General features: G+C 45.6%; 1 protein-coding gene across 1 annotated transcript in view; it reads right to left on the bottom strand.

The window, feature by feature from the left end:
- Positions 1–515: 515 nt before the first annotated feature.
- The window catches only part of LOC147238419 (mitogen-activated protein kinase kinase kinase 11), a 44,034-nt gene continuing 24,265 nt past the window's right edge, over positions 516–20,284 (bottom strand). The window contains exons 4-10 of the mRNA XM_086197086.1: positions 19,345–19,520; positions 18,595–18,841; positions 16,150–16,266; positions 12,232–12,403; positions 12,021–12,133; positions 11,230–11,850; positions 516–8,776 (exon numbers count right to left, since the gene is read on the bottom strand). Coding sequence (XP_086053212.1) covers positions 8,187–8,776; positions 11,230–11,850; positions 12,021–12,133; positions 12,232–12,403; positions 16,150–16,266; positions 18,595–18,841; positions 19,345–19,520 — 2,036 coding nt within the window. The 3' untranslated portion in view covers positions 516–8,186. The remainder of the gene's footprint in view (positions 8,777–11,229; positions 11,851–12,020; positions 12,134–12,231; positions 12,404–16,149; positions 16,267–18,594; positions 18,842–19,344; positions 19,521–20,284) is intronic.

Below are 20,284 nucleotides of genomic sequence, written 5' to 3'. Positions count from 1 at the left end.
AATGTTCATATCTTTGTATGTACATATTTACATGTGTATGCATTTAACTATATATATATATATACATATATGAAACGTTTCATACACTTGTTTGAATGTACATATACTGTATAGATATATAGCTTTGTATATGCCTGTATATGTACACTTAAATACATTCATATACATGTATATATATTTACACATGTATACACATTGTACACATTTTTACACTGTATATATTATTGTATATATCTAATAGCTTTTTATCTCAATATGTATCCTTGTGTATGTATGCATGTACTTATGTGCATGCATATATTTACATATGGATCTGTGAAAATATGCATATACATTCATGAAAAATAGGTTTATCTACACAAGCATATACACGTTCATGAATACACACAGTTGTATTTCTGTGTATACAATTGTATGTATTCTTATGGTTTCTTCATGTATATACACAACTGAATATATGTTTCTGTGGCATTATTTTCTTCAACAAGAGAAATGAGACCACCAACAAGTCAGGAGTGTTACATTTTATTTGGTCTTTTTGAGCTTTTTCCTTTGTTTTTTCCTTTCCACAGGTTAAAACCCATTGTAATAGTCAAGAGAAATAAAAACATTTTTCACATACTGTGTAGAGAAACAATCCTCATGATATACAACAATAAAAACAATTAATTAGGCCCAGCCCAGTGCTAGATTTAAAAAAAAAAAAAAGAAAAGAAAAGAAGAGAAATGCAATAACACAATTTCCAAGCCCGACGACCACAATGTGTCCAACTCACAGGAGCAGTTCTGAGAGGGAAGTCGGGACAATGCAACATTTGCCTTATCACATCGCCTAATGAGCACAAACACACACACACACACACACACACACACAAAAAGACGTGGAGATAAATCTGGAACTATTACAATAAAAGCAAAAGATAGAAAGATGGACATGAGGTCAGCTTCGTCTACCACTCTGAGGCGGCGGCGACAAAAACCTCCTCTCCATCTAGCAGTTTAATGCACTTATAAATTCAGTATGGGTGCCCCACGGGGACAGTGAACCGCAATTTAGGGTTTTATTGTAATGTACTCAGATTTCAAGCTCAAGTTTCCTGCTACACACAAACAACGGGGCTGAGAGAAGAATCATTTATATACAGATGTGGTTGGATTGGAGACCTGGAAGCACCCATACATACATCTTAAATACTCCAGTGAAAACCTATAAAATATCTGAAGTAATAAATCCATCATCCTGATGTAGACTGTGTCTGTAGCCATCTAGAAAGAGAAAGATCCAGTGTGTCAAAAAGATGGCCATTTATAAATATCCCCCAACCCCCTGCACGTATACAAGTGTCCCTAGCTGTTTAGTAGGAGGGTGTCAGAATACTTTTACAGTACTGCGATCCTGTGAATGGAGATTTGAGTCTGTTCCAACTTGCCTAACGTCGGTTTACTTATGAAACCCAAACGCGAGCAACTGAAAGAGACCACCTGGCGTTCAATGACCTCATGACACCACGTTCTCCAAGACATGAATCCAAGAGTAATCTTGCAGGAATCGGTTTATGCATTTTCTTCAGGGATTTCTAAAGGATAAAAAACACCCAATAACTTGTATTTTTACTGTGATATTAAACAGAATGCATTGGAATCAAAAACTTGTTATGAGAGAAACTACCAAAAGGACGCTTTCGCCTTCTCCTGAATCGTGCCTCGTCCCACCTACAACCTCATCTTTTGGACTGAAATGTTGCTCTCAAATCTTATTTTTTTGTCTGTTTGCTTCAACAGTAAAATGGACAAAAACATAAAGCAGTTACGTCCATGGAGCAGCTTAACAACAACTGAAAAATAAAATAATAATCTTGCTCGTTTCCAGAATCCAGCTTGTTAACTTGGCCCCCAGCAGAAGGATTACGCTGGCCAATCTGCTCCTTTTCATCTGCAGACAATAAATAATTCTGCATCCTCTTTATTCTGGATTCAAAGGCTGTTTACTGAACTAGCAGGACTTCGCCACACTCATCCAACGCTCCAAAAACAGGCACTTTCAAACTGAACGGCTCCAGTCCCAGGGAGATCACCTGGTAATCGAGTGTCAATGGCGAGGCAGAAAAATAATCCCAACCATGAAGCTTTTGTGTGCTACTTTGTGACGAGGGGACAAGTGTGTGGACCCTGAATTTAATCATCTCATAGTTGAAACCCAACTCCAAGAACCGTCACCGTGGACCCTCCTTTCATGGCTGCCATTCGATCAGTTTGCCTTGTTACAGAAAAGAGGAGAGCAGATGGTGACCTTGGATGCACGGAGTGAAAAGAATTAGGAGTAATATTCACACTTTGAGGGACTGAGCATCAGCTTACACACCTGGCAGTACCTCTCTCTCTCTCTCTCTCTCTCTCTCTCTCACACACACACACACACACACACACGGCTTTTGTCCACGTGTCCACTGGGATGTGCCATTCCTGTACAGTTGATAAAAGGTCATATTTAATCATTTGGCGTCAGCCTGTTACAACCAAACAAAGGTCCGGGCAAGTGACTCGGTTCATTATGAGCCAGAAAGAGCAATAATGTGTATCTGGCTGAGAGAACCGATAACCTCAGTCCATTTAGCGGCACACACAACCACACAAAAGAGGGTAAATTGGGGTTAAAAGAAATTAAATGCCAGTGCTACCATCCATACTTTCACAGGAATGCCAGTGCAAGATTTTGCCGAGAATATAAAAGCAAGGTCTCTCTTCATGTTCGTTCAATCCATCTCAGTTCTCTCAGAATCCATGAAGGACAGAAATACTCAAGCGTCCTCATGCACGCCGGCCTCGAGTTAACGGAACTGTGTGCTGCCATGCTATTCTTTCACCTTCTAACCGTGCTGTCCAGATGGATTTTACCCAGAAGGCCTTGCAGTAGCATGATTCAGCTCTTCTGGGTATGAGACTTAGTTGTTCAAGCTGACATGTTTCCATCCACCCATCCATGTTCTCCCTCTTCTCCTGTTCAGGGTGGTGGGGGTGGAGCCTATCCCAGCAGCCTTCACCCTGGACAGGTCACCAGTCCATCAGGGCCAACACATAGAGACAGACAACCATTGGCTCTCCCAGCCACGCCTACGGTCAATTTAGAGTCTGGATTAACCTGGTCCCTCTTGATGTCTTTGGACTGTGGAGGAAGCTGGAGTACCAGAGAGAACCCAGCAGGAACAGGGAGAACACAGAGACTCACACAGAAAGACCCCGTGCTGCAGCCGGGGCTCCACCCACAACCTTCTTGCTGGGGGGCCACAGTGCTGACCACTGCTCCACCGCCCCGACACGTTTCCGCGTGCGCTAAACTATTTCCATCGAAGCAAAAGCGTAAAAATGTCGACTTGAGGAACGATTCTGCATCTGATTTAAAAAGGACTTTTAAACACAAATAGGAAACATTTTTGCTAAAACTCGAAACTGCACATTAAGTGTTCACCTCATCTGGCAGCTAGCAGGGAAATGCTAACGTGTTTAGCCAGCAGCGGTTTGCATTAAACCCTCTTCACCTCGTGGTCTCGATTGAATATATCGATACGAGGAAGTGTCAAGTTTCATCAAACAAACCAAAAAAAAAAAAAAGAAATCAATGTTTTACACTTGATTACTACAACTGATGGAAGTACTACGCTAATTACCAGGTATTAATGTACTTGAGTGTGCGAGATATTTGACCTAAGTACTGAACACGAGACAAACGCAGATTGCTACAGGTACAACCCGAAGTGTAGACCCTTCAAGTCATGACTGCTCCACTCCACCTCACCAGGGGAAATGTGATTATTTGTATCTGTGGCTCACAATTGGCTGATTTATTTATTTATTTATTTCCCATTTCTGATATTCTAAAACCCAAGCGGCGTTCAGCGGCGGCCTTGTGGCTCGGTGAGGGCCGGGGTCCTGATTCCTCCATCCTGCTCTCATGAGTGTCTCCCTGCTGGGGAATAAACCGCTAATTCGCCTCTCCTTCAGAGTTCACATCCATTCCTCCCGTCGAGTTTGCACTGATTTGCATTAACGGATGTCTGGAAGAGAACGTCACCGACGCTTCACCGGGAGTTCCTTCCAGGAGCGCTCGCTTCGAGCGCCAGCAGGTAAGCGGCACCTACGGTTCATACAACTGACACACAACAGTACACCTCCAGAAACACCGAAAATGACCTCCTCCTCCTCCCGCAGCGTCTCAACTACTGCGTGACGTCAGATTCAGATGTGCGTTAAGAGGCGGGGTAGCAGGATGTCCCAGTGCTCCTGACTGTAACACAGGAAGGTCACCTTTCCACCTTTTAACGGCGATTAACAAGCAGAAAAAAAGACGACTATTATTTAAATAATGGTTTAACGTCGTGACCAGCAGAGAGGGCTCTTCACTTAAATTGGTCATGTATGACTTTAATAATAAAAAAAGGTATTTTTTAGAGAGAAGAGCCTTGTGGGGAGTTTTAATCGGTAGCTATCGGTACCTAACTGGTGCCCAGTGAACAGAGGGGGTTCTATTGTCAGCCCAAAACTAATATTCGAATTCAGGAGATTCATGCATTTTGATAATTAATTTTTTTCCTGCTCTGATATCAAAGTTCTCAGGTTCACGAATCCCGGATCGGTCGGACCCCAGAGGAAAGCACTTGCCATCTTATCAAAGTCAATAACTTAATCACATGGGCAGGCTGATTAAATGAGGTTCCTGCAAGTAGAATTTCCTAAAGTCAATTACTCATCAAGCTGGATGGAAACCCAGCGCTGGAACGTCGAGCCCTGCGAGGACACTCAGGCGTGAGTGGCAGGTGGAAGTAGATACTTGACACACACACACAAACACACACACACACACAAGCACACACACCATTTGTGACAGAAATGATCTTCCGGATGTTTCAATCATCTCAATTCCCTTCATGGATCTGTTTTCAGCGCGGAGCTGTGATGAGAACAGCTCTGGTGGCTTTGTGCGCTGACATGAGGAGACGCGCCAATTACTCATCACTTGTCACTTTGGGAAATGTTGTTGGTGAGACGAGTGTGTGGACGTTGGCAGGAAACCCAGCTGACGGAGGCAAATTCCACACGAATCCTCACACATCTGCACGTCAGCCAGGTGACGGCGCACCACTTGTTGGAAACGCGCTCAGGAAAAGCCTCAGTAGGCCACGACGTCACAGGGACCCGCGCGGGAGGGGGTCGCTCTCTGAGACTCGAACACCACCAACAGACGCTGCACCACTGGACCTACATGAACGCAGATTTCTTGTCCAGTTAAGTCGCATACAGTCTGTTTTTGGACAGTTTTCTAGTTTTTTCCCCCCTCGTTTTGAGGAGGAGGGGCTTAAAAGGGTCAGCTCTGTGACATATTAGTGCTCCAGAGACAAGTCTGAAGAAGACGCCATGGATATTCCTCTCACATGACCACGCCTTTGCTCAGACGTGGCGTTTGGGGCCCTTTTTAAAATAAACCTCATTCTGATTTCCGGGTCATTTTCCTGCCTGTCCCCCTATTTTGAGCAAATTCTCTGGGAAAAGGGGATTGGAATATTAGGGGGAAAAAAAAAAAAAACATTTCAAGTGGATCAGATAACTTGGATGATTATGAATGTTCATATATTTCCAGATATTTGGGGTCCTACTGAGCCAAAACTCCAACTGTGAGCCTGTTGCCCAAAAAGCTGATTTTTCTATTTCATCCTCTATAAACCAAGCACTCTGCTGTAAATGTGATCCTCGCCATTACTGAAGCGAAAACTCCTGCTGCGACCAAACCGAACCGCCTCACAGACAACATTCCAGAGAAAAGGAAGGAACTGGAGTTCAGAGGAAAGAGAGAGGAACGTCACCCGAGGAGGAAGAAGCGCTGGTCGGCAGCTGAGCAGCCGGGGCAACGACGGGGACGAACCCTGCGTCTGAAACACGGAGCCTACACAGCTCTACTGAGGCGCAGTCCGATCCTGCATCACTTCCTGTCTGCAGTGACGGAGCCGACCGCTATTTCTACCTGCTAAGAAACGAGGGGGGTCTCTTTCAGTTGCTGACACGCTTGACCTGCACAGAGCCTGTTAATAAATACCTCAACACCTACGTGGGATGTCACAGGAGCTGTTTGGTGATGAGCTGACTGCTGCAGCAGCTTCTCCTCCCTCCACTCATCTGCAAGTGATTTCATCCCCCTCTCAGAAAACGCTTCCCCGCGCTCTCTCCCGCAGCGGCAGCGGTGCGGTCCAGACCCACGTCTCAACCCGATGGACTGGATTTCAGATTGTGTCACTGCTGGACGTTGAGCTTGACGACACTCACGATCCCAGCAATGGAACCATGTTTGGGGGCTAAAACATCAAAAGTTCCACCGCAGCTCAGTTTGATTGTATGGCGGGGGGGGCGGGGGCGGGGGGGGCAGGGGGCGTGGTCTGCTCTATTGATACTTTACCTGTCGGCAAGACTGTGAAGGAACATTTGTCCTTTAAAGGTATTTGTACCAAGAATAACGATCATATTGAAACTAGAGCCCGACCCTTACGGGGTTACTTTTTTCAGTCTTGAGGCCAGAATTTTGTTTATTTATTTATTTTTTTAAATTCTAAACAACATCTTAACTGATAAAAGCTCAGTAAAAGTAGGAACGGTATCAAAACGGACCGACTGAGTGGAACAGTTGTCACATACACGTCCACCTTCGAGAACGTGATAGCAGCACTTTGACGTTGTCACAGTCGCGCTCATTCCGACACAGCGGTGTCGAACAGTTTCATCTACGCAGAACCTTCCATACCCAACAAAGTGATTCATGTGTGTACACATCTATACACATGCGTATCTATAGATATGCATGTGTATAGATGTAGAAAATACTTTATCAAGTATGAATGCACATCAGCCAAAATAACGTCTCTATATCTGTAAAAGGCTCTAGTTTTGACAGAAATGGATTTGAGTGTCTGGGTGAGGTTTGTCAAAGCCAGAACATTGAAAGCGTTTGTTTTGTTTTTTTTTTCCAGTTGATGCGAGGAATGATAATCAGACGAGGTGACCGGCGTCAACTGGAACTGTAAAAGTACGGACAAAGGCTTTTGCGGGGCAATGAAAGCACTTGCAGGTTATACTAATGAAGTACTGAATGACTCTTCCATACTACATATTGTAGTATTTACAAATACTTTTCACCGTGTGGGCGAATCTTCCTAAAGCATCAGAGGGGGAGTGATGAGACAAACTAGATCAAGTTTACAAAAGAACAACACACGCATCGCGATGATGTTCAGAGTCTGTGACTGAGTCAGAACCTGCACCGGTGCTGCAGCCCCCCCCCCCAGTAAAGAATCTTCTTTACTACTCGTTTTCCAGCCTTTACTCTGTCACAGTGGCGTCTTTGGCATAAGAAGAGTGTGGGGGTGTGGTGGGGGGGGCGCCCATGTTTCCTGCCCTCTGTCTAGTCCCTGGCATTTACGGAATGTGACTGGAATGTTATCTGCTTCCATGAGGAATGCACGGGTGGTAGTTTTGTCTTGGAGTGATTTCTCCCAGAATGCAACAAAGAGAAACTGTTTGGAAATTTAAAGGGGGGGGGGGGGGGGACTTGCCTTGAACAATAAGTCTAGACATTCATGCACACACTCGCAACATTTTCTTGCAAAGCAATGCTAAGCTACTTTGCAAATAAAGCCCAATTCATAGCATCCTCCCTGACGCACCGGTGACTAATCAAGAAGAGAGAGAGATTTATTAACACTTCACAAACTCCGGCGCTCCTCCGCTCCACCGCGCGGATGGTTCCAGTCCGTCGAGAGGTAAAGGCAGATGTAGCTGTGCAAGTCGCCTTGTCCACCTCGGCACTGTCACAATGCATCAAAGGTAAAGGAGATGAAAGGTGATAAGAGCAGTCTGGTAGAATCCAAAGATGGGACTAGCGATCTGTGCTCTGCCCCCTCACAGCAGGAGAGCAGGGAGGCCAGGTCACAGACGGCTATCCCACAATCCAGTGGACCGTCGCTCAGCAGGCTGGACCTGCAGTGACTGAGGCTCCCACGGGGGAGCGCTCCCTTAGTGGTGAGCAATTTTACTTCTTTAAAGAGTCCAAATGTTCAAATCTAAGGCAAAGTAGTTAAAAGGGTCCTCAATAAAATAACAACAAAAGAATAAAAAACCAGAACATCCCTAACTGAGCCGGGTGAGGTTCAGAATCTGTCGTCTCTGAGTTGAGTCGGGGACTTGAAGGGCTTTAGCCCCAGTGTTCTCCGGGGGTGAGCTCTCTCTTTGGTTCCATCCAGGGGCCTGCTGCAGGCCGCCCAGCCCAGGTCGATGAGGGGCGAGTCAGCAGGGTTCAGGGGTGCTGCGCGAAATGAGGGCAACGTGGGCGAGCCGTTAGTGGAGCAAGGGGCCGAACGGGAGGTGGGAAAAGGAGCGGAGAAGAGGTCGAAGGGAGAAGCTGTGTCTGACGCATTTGAGGGGTTCGCCTTAAGAGTAAAGGGGTCACAGTCTGGTGAGGGAAAGAGGTCACAGTTGGTGAACGGGTTAGTAGGGGAGGGTTGGTAACCCAGAGAGAGGCAGTCAGAGCGGTTTGGGCTGCGGCCCACACCTGAGTTCCCACCGCCGGCTGAGATGAAGCTCCAGGGATCGATCCGGGGACGTATGGGGGAGGGACGAGGACGAGGGATCACATTGACTTCCAGCCGGCGGGTTTTTGGGCTACAGGGAGCCGGGTTGGGGTGGAAAGAAGGCTTATCGTCAGAGTCCAGTGTGTCTTGGCACAGGGGAAGATCCAAAACTAGGAGAGAAAAAAAAAGACAAAATTAACTAGATTTAATGTTGCCTTTATATAAAGTTGAGACAGATTCAGAACTGTTGAAGCATCAACACTTTTAATCCTCAACATGGCCGAGCCGAAGAACTTAATTCCTGTAACGATAACAATCCCTGTTTTCATGAAAAGCTGTTGAGTTTCTGAAGTCAACAAACAGCAAACTGAGAGGAAATCATCAGCAAGTCCCTCCAGAGCGCCAGAAACCCTCGAGGGTCTCTCGTAGGACGAACGAAACACAGACTCATTAACGTCTTCATCTCTCGCTCCTCCTCTTCCTCCCTCTTTACTGCCGATGAGCAAACGAGTCTCCAACTGCCGCGCTGCTGCTCTTTCACGCACCTTCCACCGTGAAAATGATGTTCAGTGATATTCCACAAAACACAAGAGGAAAAAAACCTGAGATGGAACTGATCTGAACACCGACAGTCAGCTGGTATATAACAGCTACAAAAGTGGGAAAACCAGCACCACAAAATTTTGATGTAATTAGTCTAAATGAAGCACAAATGGCACGGTGCAGCAAGCCGACAGCAGCGAGCTGCAATTGCAAATTAGCTCTGACAAGAACATTGCACCCTGAATAAATCACCTCAAATGTATATTCGCTAAAATGTGACGTCTGAAGACCGCCAAACGGTATTATTTACACCGGCAGCGACTCACAGGCTGCCGAGCCATGCGGCTGACATGGAAGGGGCGATCACAAGTCAAAGAGAGCGAGCACAGAAAGAGCAACCCAGCATCCTCACCGCCAGCAGCCTTGTAGGAGACCGTCTATTCAACGGACTCATTACAGTCAATAAAATAAAATGTTTAGCTGCAACACTTGCTGTTTAATTATGTGTGGTTTTTAGTTCCTGATGTAAAGAGCACATGCGGTTTTGTGAGATTATAGTTGCTGGCTGCCAAGCAGGCGATGCAATACTGCTGCGTACCTGGAGGCAGAGCTGTAAGAAGCTCACTGTGAAGAATCAAAGGCTTTGTGAGTCAAACGGACCAGATGTAGAGTGTGAAATGTTACCAGAGGCCCCACTTAAAGCCCTTATAAAGCCCACTCACTCTTAAAACAAGCTATACCCACGCCTACATCATTACTGCTCCGTGCTTCTAGGAAACGTGTTTGGGAAAAACATGTGAATATACTGTAAATGACAATGTCGTATAAGTATATTATATATGCAGATAATGTCACTGCATGTTTCCGACATGAAAGACAACAAACGTCTGCGTACAACGAGCCTGGGAGTGAAAATGAAGAGGTTTCACATGTAAATTTGTGAGGTCAAACGAATGCAAATCCTCCTTGAACGAGATCTCGAACCTGTCGTGCGCAGCCTTAACACATCAGCACACTGGCACGTATCTGACATGCCTCCACGTGAGCAGTGGTGCCAAATGAACCCACTCAAATATCTGAAAAACATCTGAGCAGGGAGCCAGAAAGGCAGCTCGCCGCCTGCAAGGCCTCAGCTGTGCCACCTGATATTCTGCATTCTTTTTCGAACTTTGCAATGAAAGATGACTGTGACAAGAAAGAGAGGCGAAACAACAGAAGATTGGATGCTAACTTTGCTTAGCAAGTATTAGGGGTGAAGTATGGAGGGCCAGCTGTTACCTGAGATATGCAAATAGCTGGAGACAAGCTTTGATGTAAATGAAAAAGCTTGTGCAGCATTCAAGCCTCCCTTGTGCCAGAAAGATTTGCTTAAAACGGCACAATAATAATGCTGCAAGAAGTGGGAGAGAACATTGTCATGCTGAGGACGTACAATTTTTCGAGCTAAAAGTTGTGTCAAATTCCAGTGTTGGGCTTAGGAGCACATGCTCGAAGCTTGAGCAGATTCAATTAAATAATACGAAGAGACAGACTTTAATTGAGAGGTTCCCTGCTGTGGTTTAGTATCCGTGTAGTTGAAAAGAACCGGCTGAGATGGCCCAGTACGGGTCGGGCGTCAGAAGTCCCTTCTTACTGTTTCTATAACGCTACTTGATTGGACACCTTTTTTGAAAACTTGAAGCCCAAAGATACTCAGATAACCTTTTCAGATCGATACAGCTCCTCCGCAGAAGCGGAGAACATTATCAAACCATTGTCAGACGCCAGGGCCGACTGCAGCCGTTCTAAACAATGCTTGTGATGTCCCAGAAGCCGCTCGGCGCTTCATTCTGCATCTATTTTTGAAGGAAAGCACATCAAGCTGCGAGGAGCAGATGGTGCCAGACAGGAAGACCTACGACCCCGCATGTGCATATTTCCTGATCACAAATATCAGACAGGACACAAGGAGGAGGACACAACAAAACGGCGCGCTCGACAGGCAAAACGCAACATGTCTGAAAAGCTTCCGGTGGACGAGGCAGCTGGACAGAGGAAGGACGTTGACCGACTGTGACATGTTGACTCTGGAAGCACTAACCTAGCTGGGAGGCATGCAGGCCCTGGCTGGACCTCCTCCTCCTCTCAGCCCCGTGTTCCGAGATCTCACAACCTAGTTCACCGTTGATCGAATAGAAACCGGGGCTCCAATCCCCTGGGCTGGCCCCGCCGTGCTGCAAGGGAATCCTGGGGCTCTGTGGACTGTGGGGCGTCTGATGTGTCCGGTGCTCGCTCCTTTCACGGGGGTTTGGTGGAGGCGGGGTCAGGGGAAGAGGTTTCAGTTCTTGGTACTGCAGAGCCAAACCCAAGAGGGGTCTGGGAAGGGGCTCAGAGGTGGAGAAGGTGATGAGATCATCCACGATGGAGGGATCTGAAGCAAGGGGCTTCAGGGGTGAGTTCTCCGGTTCTGAGTGTATGCACTCCTCGAAGGATGGGGGATTAGTTCGAGGGGGCACTCTAGGGGGGATGTCCAAGCATCGACCAAGTCCTATGGAAGCCAGGAGGGAGCCCCCGCCTAGCAGGGCTCGGTGGGTGCTCTTACTGAAGCCACAGAGAGCACCCCTCTCAGGCCTGGGGGAGCCAGCTGGGGAGGATCCCCCTTCTTCACTGCCCGAGTCTCCTTGGGGAAGGGGAAGCCGCAGGCTGTCCTTCACTGAGGAGCCTGAAGAGAGAAAAAAAGAGACGAGACTGAGACAGAAAAAAACACTCAACACATTTTTTATTCATTTAGCTTCTATTTATAATTTACACTCATGCCAGTGTGAATTATAACAGTGGCTAATGGAAGATGTGCAGCTGGTGGTTAGACCAGTGATGGAGGGCGTCGGATACCGTTCTGGGCAGGGGGAGGGGTGGGCGTAGAGGGTCTGTACTCCTCAAAGTCGTCCTTAGAGTCTCCATTCTCAATGCTGTCCGATACTAGAAGCTTGGCTCTCATTGACAGACTGAGTGCCACCAGAAAAAAAAACAACATTAAGATGATGAACAGAAATTAATTTCATTTCCTAATAAAAAAAAAGAAAAAGGGACAGTCCTGCTGTACCTGCTTTCCTGAGGACTCAAACGCAGAACCTTGGGGCTCTTAGGGCTTTTGGGGCTCTGGGGCCTCCAGTGAGGGCCCAACCTCAGGTCTCCATTGGCTTGTTTAAGAGAGGGGGCCTCTAGGGGCCAGACTGGGCTCAGGCCAAATGTTCTGCTGTTGTCACTCGGACTGACTGCAGGGAGGAAAGAGGAAAAATTAAAAGTTCGGAACTCAGCAGACGCACGATGATGTCAGCAGTGTCTGCAGATATCGGCCCCTTGTTAAATACATCATCAGGTCTCTGCTCACCGTTTGTTCCACAGGATGAGGAAGCAATGTGGTAAATGTGGATCTTATGGGCGTTCCAGAATGTTTTGACAGTAAATTAAAACTGTTTTTAACATTCAACATGTTTGGGTTTGTGTTTTTCAACATGTAAAAATCCCAATCAATCCATTTTTATAAAGATATCAATAAATATCAGTCAAATCAAAAAATACCAGCAAAGAAAATCGACTGCGGTGCATTCCTGACATTAATAACAGCTTGTATATTATCAGTGTGCTGTTTCCCACTGAGCAGGTGCAGCCCCGCGATCAATTCCAACACAGCAACGATGGCTGTTTCCTCGTTGCAGCTGCGTTTCATTAAACCTCATTCAGTTCATTAAGGAATCCAAGTCTATATTTCTACTGTAACAAGGCTCCGGTGAAGATGCTAACCCTGGCGCTAACTCGGGTACCACACACATCCCACCGTGTGAAAGCTAAAACCAGCCACGACGAGATGAACACGAGAGTGCAAATTAAAGTTGGGATTTCACACTTTACCCAAACTCCGTTAACGTGCCTCATCCTGCACTGCAGGGTGTGTGAGCTGTGTATCATCATTAAATCGCACACACATACACCAACACACATTGTATATGCAAGGCTTCCTCCCACAAGACTTTAGCAGCACGCTTCACAACCACTAATAGAATATTCTCAACACCTGACATGGAAGGCGCAAGATGCAACAACATGGTGTAAATGCTGAGGAGGAGAGCTGCTGTTTTATTTACCTGAGCTGTGGTGCTGCTTCCATCGTGAGTTCATCTCAGCTCATATCACCTCTAAACAGACACGTTAGTATTTCCTTTGGTCTTTTAGTCCAATGGAAGCCAGGCTGATACGCTTTCCCTCCCAACACAAGCGTAAGAGTCAGCGTTTCGTTAAGAACTGACTCTGGCTTCAGCGTATTCACCGATAAACACATTTTATTTCATTTGCTGTCACCTTGATTCATCATGATGTGTCTCCCGTACACAAAACTACTGTCAAAAAGTAAATACAATCTACTTGGATTTCAAAAAAAGTCACTAAAATTCTTAGAAACCAAACTGTGAGGGACATAAACCTCTGTATCTAGCTGCACCCTCATCTACCACTTGAATGCTGGGAGATTTAAATGGGTGTGTGTGGCAAGACCTACGAACACTCAAAACCATAAGGAGAACTCATGTAAATTTAGTTTTCACTCATGGAATTTCAACAAGTCAAACTCCTAAAGTAAAGTGATTCTTCAACTTAAAAGGTGTGGTTTTTGTTTTTCCTTTTGCCTTCAAAGTACTCACTAATTGGTGTCTTGAGCTCACAAGTATTTTATTCCCTCCCGCATCACTTCCTTGTCACTCCAGAGCGCAGAAGTGCCAGCCACGTCTATTTAGCTTGAAGCTAACGGAGACCGACGGCTAGCAACGGCAAAACTGTCCAAAAATGTGTTTATAAACACTCAAAGGCATCCTCCGGTATAATCCACGTCCTCTTCATCCAGCTGTATGCTCAGTAATCCACAAACACTTTGATTTGAGCTAAAAAAACCAACAGCAAACAAACAAACACAGCAACTGTGAACAAGCTCAAAACCTGAAATGCTATCGTTTGTTTTTAGCTCAAATCAACAGAGCTGGCGGATTACAGAGCACGCAGCGGGATAGCCTAGGATTATACCGGATGACGCACTTTAGGGTTGGTAAACAGATATTTTGGGACAGTTTAGCTGCTGTTAGCCATCAGCCTCCGCTCGCTTCGAGTCAAATATATACGTGGCTGGCACTTCCTGTCCTGCAGAGTCCCAAAGAGGAGATGCAGGATGAAAAAATGTGTTCATGAGCTCACGCTGAAAAGGCAAAATAAATATTTTGGGGGAAATATCCCTTAAAGGAATCTGTAACACCATTTTTACATGTTGCAAATATAGTTTCATATGTAGAAATTACATAATTTACAGCTGGAGAAGTATTGTGGATGGTAAAATGCTACAAAATAAACTCTAAATAATAAATCTGCATTTCCATTTCTATCAATCATAAATTCAAACCGCCACAGCAATAATTTAATTTTGACTTCTCGGGAATTTGAATTTGTCAATTTATGACACTACAGTGTAAACACAAGTGCATAGTGAACAATGTCACAGTGAGACTTCAATTGCATTAATGATTGACATTTTAATTATGGGTATCTGTAGTTTTTATTCAAAGTTGAGGGTAGAAGCAGACTAGATGTACTTATGTAGTATAATTGCCATCAGATATGGCCTGTTGTTAATAGCATCACAGTAATTTCGGCTGTATTTGTACTTCATGGTATGCTCTATATGTCAACACTTGGAAACCTCCTCTAAAGCAGTTAATTAAAGCTGGATTTCATTAACCCCTTTTTGTTGACATTAAAAATGTATGAAGGAAGTTATTACACATTTCTGCAATAACGCTTATGGAGTCATTTATAGACGGTCCCTATGCAAGGATGGAACATTTGAAGAAAACAGCTGGAGAGATGTGTTAAAAAGAGGATTTTCTCTTTTCAAACATAAAATTTAGAGCAATTAAACTCCACATACAATTATTTTGCAGGTTTTAAGTTGCCCTACTGTCCTTAAATGTGTCACCTTGATAAACAGACCTCTGCAGACTAATGCAATCACTTTGGCAGTTGTCTAGATAAGTACTATTACGGGATGCTCCTGTAATGAATCACTGCCTCCCACCGAGAGGGTGAGGATAAATATCCACTAAACAGGTTCTAATGATAGACACTCCCATGACTGCCGTTCAGGAGAATCGTTAGGATGTAAAGAAAACCAGCTTTCTACCTAATGAATTCATTAAGCTAGCAGATGTTTTGGGTTTACTCTTCAGTGCCAACTGCTGACAGGTTAAAAAAAAAAAAAAAAATCCCTTTCATTGCCTTTTGCTACCCCACAAATTCACCTTCAGCTCTTGGAAAGATGCTCCATGACCTGCTGGCAACAATTTCCCTCCGAAAGAGCAAAAACAAAATCTCAGAGCATTTGTCTAAGAGGCCGACAAGCACAAGACGATTGTAAATCTCAGCTGCTGCTGCAGCTCCTCTCAACCCTCTCCCCTTGAACAATGAATTCCTCCCTGCTTATTTTTAATTCAGTGAACTGCACTGTAGCCACTACATGCATATAAAATTGTGGAGACTTTCTGCCTTGGAAGCACAACTCAATGGCTCCCCCCACTGCTATAACAGAGTAACTGCAGACAGAGGAATCAGGACAGGGTGGAAAAAATGCTGCTGAGAGGAAGTCAGATAATATTTGGACTAGGACAGACTGTTGAAAAGGGAAAAGGGAAAAGGGTGCAGTATTGCAGGGAGGGGATGAGAAGGAGCGGGCCCACGGGGAAACGAAGGACGACAAAAAATGATGAGTGGGTGGTTGAGAGCACATGAAAGGAGAGAATTTAGAGACAGAAATGTAATGATGCAACAGATTCTGTGTGTGCAAGCAAGAGAGCCCACATTCTTTGATTTTATTTCTCCAAGCAAAACACATACACCTGTTCCACTGTGTCTGTGTGTGTGTGTGTGTGTGTGTGTGTGTGTGTGTGTGTGTGTGTGTGTGGAGGGTGAAAACGATTGCACTTACGTTGGATTGCACGAAAACGTGGGCCAAAGGAGGGTGAAGAGCCAGAACCCAAATCAGGAGAGTTCCGCCTCTTCTCCAGTCCTGGGGAGGCCTGCACTGTAATCTTGTGGATAAAGTCTGCAATGCATAAACACACACGCACGCACACGCACGAACACACGAACACACACACACACACACACACACACAATATGACAGATGTTAGACCACCTGGATGGTAGAAGCGTACCAAAATACACAGTTTTGTGTTTTCTTGCTTTACTCCAGATATTTTACATCTACTCACGACTTGTGAGCTCTTGCTTTTCCTGCTTTGCTTCCTTATTTCTCCAACATTAACGGAGAGTTGAAGTTCTGTGGAACACAGCGTGTGAACTAATGCGACGAGCTGAGTGTGAATGGAGCAATCTAGGCCAATTTCAGCAGTTAACGATGACACGTGTCTGTGCTGATGCAAGGAGGGATGCGAGCAAACCGATGAATGCAACTATAACCTAGCCATAGAGTTAGCTAGCTAATTAGCATCTCCTGTCCATTACACGCACCAATGCTGCATTGGTTGCTGCGCTTCATTGGGGCGACACGTCACCGCGGCCGCCTTATTGGTCAGCGTGCCGCAGAAGACAAATGATTACAATCAGCACATCTGATTTTAGAGCTGCTTTGGTTACTTCCAAATGTTAGACATGAATTTATGGTCCAGGATAGCTTGTTCCTATAGAAGGTGGGTTTTCCTACCTTAATATATTAATATCCAGTGTAATTCCTGTTTTATTGCATAAAAATGGTATAATGGTCATATAAAAGAAATGATCAACTCCACGTTGTAACATAATCCTTTTAAGCTAACATCAAGCTAAGTGACTGTCCTGGTGGTATCTGAAGCTAACGCTAACGCCGCAGCGTTGCTTGGATGTTCCTCCACAGACCAGACGGTAAATGTTTACGTCACAATCGTACATATGAGAATCCTAATCAGCGTGTTTTCTCTCAGGTCAACTTTGAGAGAATTCCACGTTGCATTTCACAATACATATTTTTCACATCTGGAAAACAAAGCCGTTAAACCCTTAAGGGTAACTGATGAGGGGGAATTTTTAAGCATGTTTCTACACACACACACACACATATATATTTACTTCCACTGAATATAGGATACAGCATATTTCTGCAAGAGAAACACTGCATGAAAGAAAAGATAACAATATTGGTGGAAAGAGGAAGGGGAAAAACAAAGGGATATGGGGAGATATGCTTGGAAGAAGAACAAAAACACAGACAGACTAGGGAGCTTTGAGGGAAAGGGTGAGTGCAGGAGAGGGAGGGTGAGGGAGAGGGGGAGGGATGGATACCTAAAGAGAAACAGAGAGAGGCCTGCCAGCAATGTATCCATGGACAGGAAGTGTTGGGGCGTGGTTGGCTCCCCCACCACCACCACCACCACCACCACACCACCCTGTTGCTGCTGGGAAAGGCCTAACCACAACACACACTAACACACACACACACACACACGCACACACACACACGCACACACACACACAGCATTTACGCATGCTTGCTCAGCCCAAAATACACCCATACATGCTTGAATGTGAGCGGCTGCAGCAGGCTGGGCTCTTTGTGTTCGTGGGGCTACAGAAGAAACAGCAGCCGGACTGTGAGAGATGAAAACAGAGGGACGTGAGTGTGCTGGACAACCTATCAGGCCTGTGCCACACAGGCCTCAGGGACCTCTGCAGGGGGCCAGGATGCAACTGTGCTCAGGGTCTGCAGGACCTGTCTTTCAAGGATCGTCATCTCCATGTCCAAAAGTTGCATCAACAAGTCACCTTCTCGGCTGCTGGATGGAAAACTTACCGATCACACAGATCTAATTTCAGGGGTTCTGGAATGTGACGGACACACGGGTTCTGCAAGAACAGCGTGAGCAACCAATAGCAGTCATTCCTGATCAAAGCAGAGCCCGCCCCCTCTGAAGTGCCCACTACAATTACCACAACAATTTGGAAAATGAGCGACAGACATGACACCAATTTACTGTGTTGAAGAGAAGAAGGGTTTGAAATGATGGCATCGCTTGATGAGCGGTACGTTCCACTGCTGTTGCATCATCACTCCTGGGTGAATGCAGTAACTTGCAGTTGGCTTCTGGAACTTCAGATCTCAGACACACATACGACAAGCCATCGGAGCTCCGCTACTGATAATATATAGGCAGGAATGACAGCTCGTCCCTCTGCCACCAACCTCCACCACTCCATATCACCTCAGACACAAATCCAACCTGTCTGTATTTGTCCCAATAATCTGAAGACCTGTTGTGCGGGAATATATTTAATATGGGATTTGATGTCAAGACTGCTTGTTGTACATCGTGCACACACACACTCACACACACACTCACACACACACACACACACGCACACACACGCACACACACACCTTGAGGCATGCTGATCTTCTCGCCGTTCTTGCACTTGAGCTTGTGCTTCTTGAAGGTTCCCTTCCTCTTCTTGACGTTGGGTTTCTCCTGGTTCTGGTTGAGGTGCAGGATCAGCAGGCTGAGCTCACGCTCAAACACGTCCTGCTCCCACTGGGCCAGCTGCTGCTCACGCTGCCGCAGGAATTCTTCGTGGGACTTCTGCTCCAGAGCCGCTCGCTTCAGCTCCTCCTCACGGCACCGGAGTTCCTGATGGTGGACGAACAACAAGACAGAAGTGAGACAGATGTCATCATTTCCTCCTCTCCTCCTGGGTGATTGTGTGAAATGAGATGCTGCAGAAGTTCCTCATAATCAGGCTATTAAACAATCTGTATCACGCATGCATTCCTGTCTAGAAGGTCGCAAAACACCTTCGTCTACAGTTTTAAGCCTCAAGTTTTGGTTGCTTGCTTGGCGGTTACTTGCATCTCTCTCAGCTCTGGAACCCCTTCTTGATGCCGCCAAGCTAAAGATATAAATGTAAATGTGCAACTATGCATCAACCTGAAATAAGTTTGCAAAAAATGCAAATTCCCCCGGGCTGGTGTAGCACATTTGATGTCACACAAGCGGAGTGTAGCATCCTGTCCTTGTGTACACTCTTCAGAGGCTGCAGCCAAAGCAGCACGGAGGACAGTGACGGCAGTTCACTGGCTCATTTAGCTCCAGTCTTTTTCAAACTCAACGCAGACGGAACATCATCTTCTTACCTTCTCTTTAGCGCGAAGTTCATTGAACATGTCCTGTATCTCCAGTTTCCAGTCTTCCTGCAGGGAGTGGAAGGAGTCCTGCGGCATCTCCTCCTTCACCTGCTGCTCCAGGGCCGTCAGCTGGGACAGGATGGAGCCAAAGTTGGGTCTACGGTGGGGGTCCTGGTCCCAGCACTCTGTTGCACATACATTCAGAGACCAGACTCAATCTCGCCACAGCTCTTCTACTTATGTGACGTCTCACATACAGAAGTGCTGTTGTAAAATTACCTCAAAAAGACTGGAAAATATCTGAAAATAAAGAGTTGTTTCCTTTGGTTTCACTTCTTTTGAGCACTCAGTTGACTCGAGGGAGCCAAAAGAAGAAGTGACTCACCATATTCCTCATATGTGCACTGAAGAAACGGCGAACTTCATCATTCGACTGAGAGGCCAAATAACTTAGCAGAGTGGCTGCTTCTGCACTCATTACACTTGTCAGATGAGGATCCTGTAATGCTCCTAATTTTTATTTACACATATTTCAGGCAATTGTGTGAGCATGATCTAGACTCAAGCTGATCACTTATTCAAAGTGTTTCGCTTCATTAACTTGCTGTGGGGGGTTTTGCATAATTTGCTACAACACTTTAGGCATAACAAGTAGATCAAAAACCAATCCGATGATTAATTAATCCTCTGAGGCGGCTCTCGGTGGTTCTGCGCTCTCTTTTTTTCCTTAAATACACCATAAAAGAGAAGGTGACATGGAGAGAGGAGGCTACCTAGCATGTCTACTTGTAGGAAGTTTTTGGCATGTCAGATGCATTTACGACCACAAACATATTGCGTAAAGTGTATCCGCTCAACACTTCCCCTCTATCCTATTACTGTCACGTAAGAGTTTGTTGTTTTAGCCCAGCTTTACGGAAATTTGAAAAAAAAGCATGTGCAAGGGACA

Source organism: Aulostomus chinensis, chromosome 24, assembly GCF_037954235.1.
Source record: "Aulostomus chinensis isolate RoL2024-O1b breed Wild chromosome 24, RoL_Achi_v1.0, whole genome shotgun sequence".
Lineage (NCBI taxonomy): Eukaryota > Metazoa > Chordata > Actinopteri > Syngnathiformes > Aulostomidae > Aulostomus > Aulostomus chinensis.
The sequence above is the reverse complement of the archived record's forward strand: the minus strand, read 5'-3'. Positions and strand labels throughout refer to the sequence as shown.